General features: G+C 46.9%; 1 protein-coding gene across 4 annotated transcripts in view; it reads right to left on the bottom strand.

Moving 5' to 3' along the window:
* TTF2 (transcription termination factor 2) overlaps positions 1–12,228 on the bottom strand; it is a 534,153-nt gene that overhangs the window by 479,409 nt on the left and 42,516 nt on the right. For all 4 annotated transcript variants that reach the window (XM_053705754.1, XM_053705753.1, XM_053705751.1 and 1 more), the window contains exon 4: positions 7,148–7,231. In XM_053705754.1, the coding sequence (XP_053561729.1) occupies positions 7,148–7,231 (84 nt within the window). The remainder of the gene's footprint in view (positions 1–7,147; positions 7,232–12,228) is intronic.

Below are 12,228 nucleotides of genomic sequence, written 5' to 3' on the forward strand. Positions count from 1 at the left end.
CACATCAGCACCTGTATCACTGGTTACACACGCACAGGGACAGGACACATCAGCACCTGTATCACTGGTTACACACGCACAGGGACAGGACACATCAGCACCTGTATCACTGGTTACACACGCACACAGACAGGACACATCAGCACCTGTATCACTGGTTACACACGCACAGAGACAAGACACATCAGCACCTGTATCACTGGTTACACACGCACAGAGACCGGACACATCAGCACCTGTATCACTGGTTACACACGCACAGAGACAGGACACATCAGCACCTGTATCACTGGTTAAACACGCGCAGGAGCAGGACACATCAGCACCTGTATCACTGGTTACCCACGCACAGAGACAGGACACATCAGCACCTGTATCACTGGTTACACACGCACAGGGACAGAACACATCAGCACCTGTATCACTGGTTACACACGCGCAGGGACAGGACACATCAGCACCTGTATCACTGGTTACACACACGCAGGGACAGAACACATCAGCACCTGTATCACTGGTTACACACGCGCAGAGATAGGACACATCAGCACCTGTATCACTGGTTACACACGCACAGAGACAGGACACATCAGCACCTGTATCACTGGTTACACACGCACAGAGACAGGACACATCAGCACCTGTATCACTGGTTACACACGCACAGAGACAGGACACATCAGCACCTGTATCACTGGTTACACACGCACAGAGACAGGACACATCAGCACCTGTATCACTGGTTACACACGCACAGGGACAGGACAGATTAGGACAGAGAGAAGGAACAACAATTTCCTGATTAATATTTCTGTCCGAAACAACCTTAGGAAGAAAACCAAACTTGGTACGGAGAACTGCCTTATCTGCATGAAATATGAGATAAGGAGAATCACACTGCAAAGCTGAGAGTTCAGAAACCCTCCTAGCAGAAGAAATAGCAGTAAGAAAAAAAAACTTCCAAGATAATATCTATGGAATGCATAGGCTCAAACGGAGCCTGTTGCAAAACTTTAAGAACAAGGTTAAGGCTCCAAGGAGGAGCAACTGGTTTAAATACAGGCCTGATTCTAACCAGGGCCTGACAAAAGGATTGTACATCCGGCATGTCCGCCAGACGCTTGTGTAGCAGAATGGATAGAGCAGAAATCTGACTCTTGAGGATACTGACAGATAACCCCTTCTCGAGGCCTTCCTGGAGAAAAGATAAGATCCTTGGGATCCTGACCTTACTCCAAGAAAATCCTTTAGACTCACACCAATAAAGATATTTACGCCATATCTTATGGTAAATCTTTATAGTGACAGGCTTATAAGCCTAAACCATGGTCTCAATGAACGATTCGAAAAATCCTTGCTTAGCTAAATTCAAGCATTCAATCTCCAAGCAGTCAGCTTCAGAGAAACGAGATTTGGATGAAGGAAGGGCCCCTGAAGCAGAAGGTCCTACCTCAGAGGTAGTCTCCACGGAGGTAGAGACGACATCTATTCTAGATCTGCATACCATATCCTGCGAGGCCACGCAGGAGCTATTAGAATCACTGATGCTTTCTCCTGCATGATCCGAGCGATGACCCGCGGAAGGAGAGCAAACGGAGGAAAGAGATATGCCAACCTGAAGTTCCAAGGAACTGCCAGAGCATCTATCAGAAAGGCTTGAGGATCTCTCAACCTCGAACCGTATTTTGTGAGCTTGGAGTTCTGACGACACTTCCGCAAGGAGCTCCCACTCCCTGGGATGAAAAGTCTGTCTGTTCAGGAAGTCCGCTTCAAAATTGTCCACTCCTGGAATGTGGATGGCAGATAGACAGCAATTGTGAGCCTCCGCCCACTGGAAGATCCGTGCCACCTCCTTCATGGCTAAGGAACTCCGAGTTCCCCCCCTGGTGGTTAATGTAAGCCACTGAGGTTATGCTGTCCGTCTGAAACCTGAGAAACTGGGCTAGAGCCAGCTGAGGATAAGCCATCAAGGCATTGAAGATCGCTCTCAACTCCAGAATGTTTATGGGGAGAGCAGATTCCTCCTGAGACCAAAGTCCCTGCGCCTTCAACGAATCCCAGGCTGCTCCCCAACCCAACAGGCTGGCATCCGTGGTCACAATTACCCAAGAGGGTCTCTGAAAAAACGTCCCCTGGGACAGATGTTCTTGCGACAACCACCACGGTAGGGAGTTCCTTTTTGATTGATCCAGAACTATTCTCCGAGATAGATCTGTATAGTCCCGGTTCCACTGAGCGAGCATGCATAGCTGTAGAGGTCTCAAATGGAACCGAGCAAACGCAACTATGTCCATGGAAGCCACCATCAACCCGATCACCTCCATGCATTGGGCCACTGATGGTTGTAACGCCGACTGTAGAGAGACAGGCAAGCGGACAGAATCTTGGCTCTTCTGACCCCTGTCAGAAATATTTTCATAGATAGTCTATAATGGTTCCTAAGAAGGTCACTCTTGTAGCCGGAACAAGAGAACGAAGAAATGCCTACAAAATCTTTGTATGAGATTCTGCTAGTTGCAAGGATGGCGCCTGAACTAGAATGTCGTCCAGATAAGGCGCCACTGCAATTCCCCAGGACTGAATTACCGCCAATAGAGCTCCCAGGACCTTTGAGAAAATTCTGGGAGCTGTGTTGCGAGGCCAAAAGGCAGCGCTACAAATTGGAAATGTTTGTCTAGATAGGCAAACCTCATATATTTGTGATGATCCCTGTGAATGGGAACATGCAGGTATGCATCTTTTAAATCTATGGTCGTCATGAATTGACCTTCTTGAATCAAAGGAAGAATGGAACGGATAGTCTCCATCTTGAAGGACGGCACTCTGAGGAATCTATTTAGTAGCTTTAGATCTAGAATGGGCCGAAAACTGGGCGTAACACAGAAGACATTAACTTCCTGAGTAAAAGCGTGCGCTGCGACATGAGAAAGGAGTCCCGCCCCCCGTGACGTCACAGCGTCTGTATACGGACCGCAAGGCCCCTAACAAGAAAAAATGGCACCATTCAAAATAGCAACTGCATACAAGCAGTTTAACCAACTGAGCCACCAATAAAGTTTTAAACACCTACTGAATAAACCCTTATACAGAATAGTGTATCTCTCCTTTTAACTAGGACTCTGACGGCCGTTCACACAGTGCCCTGCTGTTATGGTATAACCCGGATATCAAGGGTTAATACCTGATGAAAGATGCCCTGAATATGGGATCAGCAACACACGAACCCAGTTAATTCCCCCCAAACATGAGACCAAGCTCCATCTTGAGGGTAAAACAGAATGCATTTTATTGAGGGCTATATGCCCAGTATTTATGCAAGTCTCCCACCTGGTTGACACTCCTAGGAGACCAGATGGGGGGTTGGAAGAGATTAGATAGAGGGAAGACGCCCCCTTTTACAGGATACAATAGAATTACATTACTTAACCAGATAAACAATTTAAACACAAAAAAACAATGGAGTCCTTTTTCACACCTGGCAGTCTGAACTCTGGAGGTGATTAAACAATGTGAACGCTTATCACTGAACTTAATTACAGTAAACAATAGCTGCTGCCAGGAAACCTGTCTTTAGAAAATAATTTCTCAAAACTGAACAAAGTTAACCCTTCCAGTACTGACAGAGGGGTCTGTCACATGGCTCCCTCCTGGTGGGACACTCCGGCAGACCCGGCTTGACCGGACTAGAAGGTGGTAGGAATGTCAGTTTGCCGGGACAATCAATCTGCATTAACATTATTAGAGAGAATTCCTGTCCGTATAAATAAGGGTTCAACTTCTTCAGTGCCCAGACCAGGGCTAAACAGTCCTTCAAGTTTTTGTTTTCAGAGACGCTTCTTTCCAGTTGGAGACAAATCTCATCGGCTTCTTTATGAGTTTTTGTACCTGCTCTTTATAGGTATCCACAAGCCCTTCATACTGACGTAAGTTGCCCTTGAGTTGCTGCACCTCACTATGAGCCAGTGTCAGCTTTTTCTCCAGTGTCGCTAAATTTGTCTTTACTGTTTTATGTTCCACTCTGAAGCTGGCGTTTTCTGCGGTCTGTCTGTGCAGCTTGTCTAGCAGAGATTCCCGTTCTAAACGCGCTTTTTCCTCTGCGCTCCTCTTCTCTCCCGCTAGCACTGTTACGTGATTGTTTAACGTAACCATTTCATCCTCTACTTGACTCTTCTCCTTCATCACCGCGTTGTAACGGGACTTCCACGTATCAATAGCGGATAGAGATTTACTGAGCTCAGCGTCCTGGGGCTTAGCAGCAGGTGGGTCGGTCTCGGTGGCACGGATTTGGGCACGGGTAGTCACAGGGATAACATCGGCGGGACCCATGGGAGCATAGGCAGAAACAAGGGGGGGCCAAGTCATTTCCAAGGAGAACATCAGCTGGTAAGTCCTTCATGACCCCCACATTCACATGTCTAGAGCCCAGTCCCCAATCCAAATGTGCCCGGGCAACAGGTAGGCGGAAAACAGCGCCCCCTGCTACCCTCACAGCCAGTGTATCTCTGGTGTGCTGGTTCTCAGACACCAAGTTCTTTTGGAGCAAGGTCATGGTAGCACCAGTATCCCGTAGACCACTGACCTCCTTCCCATTCAATTTAACCAGTTGCCGGTGCTGTTGCCGGTTATCCCGGTGGGCAGCTTGCACGGGGTCTGCTTCATGTAGGATGCCCCAGCATTCTTCCTCCTCTACGCAGTGGGCAGCAGGCTGAGGGTTACGTGGGTTTTCTCCGGCGGGTCTCCTCCAGGACTGTGCTTGGTTTGCAGGGTTTAGTGGACACTCTGGTCTTTTGTGCCCTAGTTGCTTACATCCGAAGCACCGAATGGACTGAGAGAAGTCCCGTGAGTTGAACCGGGCTGGCTGAGGATAGTTCGTGGTTGGAGGTGGTGCTGTAGAGCGGTGCACCGGGGGTTGGTAACCGGTATCTGCTGGGGTGACTGTGGGTCGGTACTCCACCCTGGCAGGGGTCTTAGTGGTAGCAGTGTCCAGTTTGCGGGCATCCGTACACTCATCTGCCAGGCGAGCAGCTTCATGCAGTGTGGAGGGTTTACGGTCCCGAACCCACTCTCTAACTCCTGAGGATAACTTGTTGAAGCAATGTTCCAACAGGAATAGCTGCAGCACCTCTTCCCCGGATACGGCTTGGCACCCTGCCATCTATTGAGCTGCTGTGCGGTGCACCCTACATGCCCACTCGACATAGGAATCTCCAGCTAGTTTAACAGTGTCTCTGAACCGCCTCCTGTATGCCTCCAGTGTAACCGCATACCTGGAGAGCAGCGCCTCTTTTACAGCATTATAATCCCCGACTTCCTCATCTGGAATGGCCCGAAAAGCCTCGCTGGCCCGGCCGGATTGTTTTCCGGATAATATCGTGACCCAGTCCTCTGCGGGTACCTTGTGTAGGGCACATTGCCTCTCAAAATCCGCAAGGTACCCATCAAACTCTCCTTCTGTTTCCAGGAAGTTTTTAAAAGCTGCAAAATGTACCTCTCTTTTCCACTGGGGTTGCTGTGACTTGGGCTGCTGCAGCGCCGCTTTGGCGAAGTAGGTTGGCCTCCACGGCTGCTATGACCTGGTCGATAATTTCGGCAGACAAGTTGGGGCCATAATGTGCCAGTCTTATTTTAACCGCCCGGTCAAAGCTTGCTTCTTCAGGGGTTCTGTCTGATATGCTGGGCTCATTGGTTCCTTCGGGCCCTGGTACTCCGTCCATCTCGGTCAGTATGGTAATAATCTCCCTCTTCCTGAGGTTACTGGCTTGTCGGCCCCGTTGTTCTAGCAGGTCTTTAAGGGTAGCTCTTCTGGGCGATGAGGTTCATCCCACCGCTGCCACCAGTTGTTATGGTATAACCCGGATATCAAGGGTTAATACCTGATGAAAGATGCCCTGAATATGGGACCAGCAACACACAAACCCAGTTAATTCCCCCCAAACATGAGACCAAGCTCCATCTTGAGGGTAAAACCGAATGTGTTTTATTGAGGGCTATATGCCCAGTATTTATGCAAGTCTCCCACCTGGTTGACACTCCTAGGAGACCAGATGGGGGGTTGGAAGAGATTAGATAGAGGGAAGACGCCCTTTTACAGGATACAATAGAATTACATTACTTAACCAGATAAACAATTTAAACACAAGAAAACAATGGAGTCCATTTTCACACCAGGCAGTCTGAACTCTGAAGGTGATTAAACAATGTGAACGCTTATCACTGAACTTAATTACAGTAAACAATAGCTGCTGCCAGGAAACCTGTCTTTAGAAAATAGTTTCTCAAAACTGAACAAAGTTAACCCTTCCAGTACTGACAGAGGGGTCTGTCACACCTGCTATCCTGTCTGTGGTAACCCGACTTCCAGGAAACATAGTCCCAATAAGGTGCAGTCTATATACTGCTAAAGTGCCAGATTTCTTTCTCCTAAGAAATAAAATGGCACTTACCTGTACCCTTGCATGTCCGACAGGTATACTTGGTATGAGAGGAAGCCACTACTCACAGAGACCTGTGGGTAAGAAGAAGGAACAGAGTAAGCCTACTCTGGCATTCTGTTGCAGGGTAGCAATCTGTTAGGAAAATGCAGTGAGGCCCACCCCACAAGTTTCTAACTGCTTAAAAGCTACCACAGCCATCCTGAAGAGACTAATGTGGAATACAGCTAGACCCAGATTGTCAAGAAAGATCAGAGCAAGCCTGCTCAGATTTCAAAAATTAAAAAATCTTTATAGAAGAAATCTTAAACAGACACCTAAACTGCACCTCCTCCTTGCACTGAAGGCAAAGAGAATGACTGGGGGTTGTGGGAAGGGAAGTGATAATTATCAGCTTTGCTGTGGTGCTCTTTGCCTCCTCAAGCTGGCCAGGAGTGATATTCCCAACAGTAATTGATGATTCCGTGGACTCACCATGTCATAAGAAAGAAATATATATAATGTGATTTCTCTGTGATAGATCAAGTTTTACTGATGGGGTTTGTTCAGCAGGTTACACACTTATGGTGTCTCCCCCAGAAGCACAGGAAGGGTGATACGGTTTAGCTGGTAATGTGCAGATCATTCAACAAGCTATGTACACATTGGGATGCACTGGGGCTCAAGCGCGCAGCATCATTAGCAATCAAGTATAAGCATACATTCAGCCATCTCACCTGTACCCGCCGGAGTCCTGGGGCATCAGCGCCTGCAGTTCCACCTGGAAATTCTCGTGTAACAGACAGTGAGATGCAGGAACACTGCACAAAGGAAGCACAGATACAACATGGTCAGTACTCATTAGTGATAAGAAAAACAGAATTTATGCTTACCTGATAAATTTCTTTCTCCAACGGTGTGTCCGGTCCACGGCGTCATCCTTACTTGTGGGAATATTCTCTTCCCCAACAGGAAATGGCAAAGAGCACAGCAAAAGCTGCCCATATAGCCCCTCCTCAGGCTCCGCCCCCCAGTCATTCGACCGACGGTTAGGAGAAAAAAAGGAGAAACCATAGGGTGCCGTGGTGACTGTAGTGTATAGAGAAAGAAATTTTTCAAACCTGATTAAAAAACCAGGGCGGGCCGTGGACCGGACACACCGCTGGAGAAAGAAATTTATCAGGTAAGCATAAATTCTGTTTTCTCCAACATTGGTGTGTCCGGTCCACGGCGTCATCCTTACTTGTGGGAACCAATACCAAAGCTTTAGGACACGGATGAAGGGAGGGAGCAAATCAGGTCACCTAAACAGAAGGCACCACGGCTTGCAAAACCTTTCTCCCAAAAATAGCCTCAGAAGAAGCAGAAGTATCAAATTTGTAAAATTTGGCAAAAGTGTGCAGAGAAGACCAAGTCGCTGCCTTACATATCTGATCAACAGAAGCCTCGTTCTTGAAGGCCCATGTGGAAGCCACAGCCCTAGTGGAGTGAGCTGTGATTCGTTCAGGAGGCTGCCGTCCGGCAGTCTCATAAGCCAATCGGATAATGCTTTTCAGCCAGAAAGAAAGAGAGGTAGCAGTAGCTTTTTGTCCTCTCCTCTTACCAGAGTAAACGACAAACAAAGATGAGGTTTGTCTAAAATACTTTGTTGCTTCTAAATAGAACTTTAAAGCACGGACTACATCTAAATTGTGTAACAAACGTTCCTTCTTTGAAACTGGATTCGGACACAGAGAAGGAACAACTATTTCCTGGTTAATATTCTTGTTGGAAACAACTTTTGGAAGAAAACCAGGCTTGGTACGCAAAACGACCTTATCTGAATGGAACACCAGATAGGGTGGAACACACTGCAAAGCAGATAATTCAGAAACTCTTCTAGCAGAAGAAATAGCAACCAAAAACAGAACTTTCCAAGATAGTAACTTGATATCTATGGAATGTAAAGGTTCAAACGGAACCCCTTGAAGAACTGAAAGAACTAAATTTAGACACCAAGGAGGAGTCATGGGTCTGTAAACAGGCTTGATTCTGACCAAAGCCTGTACAAAAGCTTGTACATCTGGCACAGCTGCCAGGCGTTTGTGTAACAAAACAGATAAAGCAGAAATCTGTCCTTTTAGAGAACTCGCTGAAAACCCTTTATCCAAACCCTCTTGGAGAAAGGAAAGAATCTTAGGAATTTTAATCTTACTCCAGGAGAATCCCTTGGATTCACACCAACAGATATATTTTTTCCATATTTTATGGTAAATCTTTCTAGTCACAGGTTTTCTGGCTTGGACCAGAGTATCTATCACTGAATTTGAAAACCCACGCTTGGATAAAATCAAGCGTTCAATTTCCAAGCAGTCAGCTGCAGAGAAACTAGATTTGGATGTTCGAATGGACCTTGTACTAGAAGATCCTGTCTCAAAGGTAGCTTCCATGGTGGAGCCGATGACATATTCACCAGGTCTGCATACCAAGTCCTGCGTGGCCACGCAGGAGCTATCAGAACCACCGAGGCCTTCTCCTGTTTGATCCTGGCTACGAGCCTGGGAAGGAGAGGAAACGGTGGAAACACATAAGCTAGGTTGAACGACCAAGGCGCCACTAGAGTCACCTTGGGATCCCTGGATCTGGACCCGTAGCAAGGAACCTTGAAGTTCTGACGAGACGCCATCAGATCCATGTCTGGAATGCCCCATAATTGAATTAACTGGGCAAAGACCTCCGGGTGAAGTTCCCACTCCCCCGGATGGAAAGTCTGACGACTCAAATAATCCGCCTCCCAGTTGTCTACTCCTGGGATGTGAATTGCAGATAGGTGGCAGGAGTGATCCTCCGCCCATTTGATGATCTTGGATACCTCTCTCATCGCCAAGGAACTCTTTGTTCCTCCCTGATGGTTGATGTAAGCTACAATCGTCATGTTGTCCGACTGGAATCTTATGAATCCGGCCTTCGCTAGTTGAGGCCAAGCCCGGAGCGCATTGAATATCGCTCTCAGTTCCAGGATGTTTATCGGGAGAAGGGACTCTTCCCGAGACCATAGACCCTGAGCTTTCAGGGAGTCCCAGACCGCGCCCCAGCCTAATAGACTGGCGTCGGTCGTGACAATGACCCACTCTGGTCTGCGGAAACTCATTCCCTGAGACAGGTGATCCTGAGTCAACCACCAACGGAGTGAGTCTCTGGTTACCTGGTCTACTTGAATCTGGGGAGACAAGTCTGCATAGTCCCCATTCCACTGATTGAGCATGCACAGTTGTAATGGTCTTAGATGAATTTGAGCAAAAGGAACTATGTCCATTGCTGCAACCATCAATCCTACTACTTCCATGCACTGAGCTATGGAAGGCTGCAGAATAGAGTGAAGAACTTGACAAGCGTTTAGAAGCTTTGACTTTCTGACCTCTGTCAGGAAGATCTTCATTTCTAAAGAATCTATTATTGTTGCCAAAAAGGGAACTCTTGTTGACGGAGACAGGGAACTTTTTTCTACGTTCACCTTCCACCCGTGAGATCTGAGAAAGGCTAGAACAATGTCTGTATGAGCCTTTGCCTTGGAAAGAGACGACGCTTGAATTAGAATGTCGTCTAGATAAGGTGCCACTGCAATGCCCCTCGGTCTTAGAACCGCTAGAAGGGACCCTAGCACCTTTGTGAAAATTCTGGGAGCAGTGGCTAAACCGAACGGAAGAGCCACGAACTGGTAATGTTTGTCCAGAAAGGCGAACCTTAGGAACTGATGATGATCTTTGTGGATAGGAATATGTAGGTACGCATCCTTTAAATCCACGGTAGTCATATATTGACCCTCCTGGATTGTAGGTAAAATTGTTCGAATGGTTTCCATTTTGAACGATGGAACTCTGAGGAATTTGTTTAGAATTTTTAAATCCAGAATTGGTCTGAAAGTTCCCTCTTTTTTGGGAACTACAAACAGGTTTGAGTAAAACCCCTGACCTTGTTCCACTGTTGGAACTGGGTGTATCACTCCCATCTTTAACAGGTCTCCTACACAATGTAAGAATGCCTGTCTCTTTATCTGGTCTGAAGATAAGCGAGACATGTGGAACCTTCCCCTTGGAGGAAGTTCCTTGAATTCTAGAAGATAACCCTGAGAGACTATTTCTAGTGCCCAGGGATCCGGAACATCTCTTGCCCAAGCCTGAGCAAAGAGAGAGAGTCTGCCCCCTACTAGATCCGGTCCCGGATCGGGGGCTACCCCTTCATGCTGTCTTGGTAGCAGCAGCAGGCTTCTTGGCCTGTTTACCCTTGTTCCAGCCTTGCATTGGTTTCCAAGCTGGCTTAGCCTGGCAAGCGTTACCCTCTTGTCTAGAGGCTGCAGAGTTAGGAGACGGTCCGTTCCTGAAGTTACGAAAGGAACGAAAATTGGACTTATTCTTAGCCTTAAAAGGCCTATCCTGTGGGAGGGCATGGCCCTTTCCCCCAGTGATGTCTGAAATAATCTCCTTCAATTCTGGCCCAAAAAGGGTCTTACCTTTGAAAGGAATATTAAGCAATTTTGTCTTGGAAGATACATCCGTCGACCAAGACTTTAGCCAGAGCGCTCTGCGCGCCACAATTGCAAACCCTGAATTTTTCGCCGCTAACCTCGCCAATTGCAAAGCGGCATCTAAAATAAAGGAATTAGCTAACTTAAGTGCGTGAATTCTGTCCATGACTTCCTCATATGGAGTCTCCTTATTGAGCGACTTTTCTAGTTCATCGAACCAAAAACACGCCGCCGTAGTGACAGGAATAATGCACGAAATTGGTTGGAGGAGGAAACCTTGCTGAACAAAAATCTTTTTAAGCAAACCCTCCAATTTTTTATCCATAGGATCTTTGAAAGCACAATTGTCCTCAATGGGAATAGTCGTGCGTTTGGCTAGCTTAGAAACTGCCCCCTCAACCTTAGGGACTGTTTGCCATGCGTCCTTCCTTGGGTCGACCATGGGGAACATTTTCTTAAATATAGGAGGTGGGACAAAAGGTATGCCTGGTTTCTCCCACTCCTTAGTCACTATGTCCGCCACCCTTTTAGGTATCGGAAAGGCATCAGGGTGCGCCGGGACCTCTAGGAATTTGTCCATTTTGCACAATTTTTCTGGAATGACCAAAGAGTCACAATCATCCAGCGTAGTTAGTACCTCCTTAAGTAAGGCGCGGAGATGTTCTAACTTAAATTTAAACGTCACAACATCAGGTTCTGCCTGTTGAGAAATTCTTCCTGAATCAGAAATTTCTCCTTCCGACAAACCCTCCCTCACTGCCAATTCTGACTGGTGTGAGGGTATGACAGATAAATTATCGTAAGCGCACTCCTGCTCTACTGTATTTAAAACTGAGCAATCACGCTTTCTTTGAAATGCTGGCATTTTGGATAAAATATTAGCTATAGAATTATCCATTACTGCCGTTAATTGTTGCATAGTAACAAGCATTGGCGCACTAGATGTACTAAGAATTGCCTGCGCGGGCATAACTGGTATTGACACAGAAGGAGAAAATGATGAACTATCCCCACTACCTTCATTTGAGGAATCATCTTGGGCAACCTTATTAAATGTGACAGTACTGTCCTTACTTTGTCTGGACGCCATGGCACAATTATCACATACATTTGAAGGGGGGGCCACCTTGGCCTCCATACATATAGAACATGATCTATCTGAAGGTACAGACATGTTAGACAGGCTTATACAGGCTATTAATGCAATAAAACTGTGGCAAACCTAGCCACTTCTGGACTATAATGTAAGAAAGGTTGTCTATAGGCTGTATTGTGTGCTATGTAGATGTGACAGACCCTTCTGTCAGTACTGAA

This window comes from Bombina bombina, chromosome 3, assembly GCF_027579735.1.
Source record: "Bombina bombina isolate aBomBom1 chromosome 3, aBomBom1.pri, whole genome shotgun sequence".
In the NCBI taxonomy this organism is placed as follows: domain Eukaryota; kingdom Metazoa; phylum Chordata; class Amphibia; order Anura; family Bombinatoridae; genus Bombina; species Bombina bombina.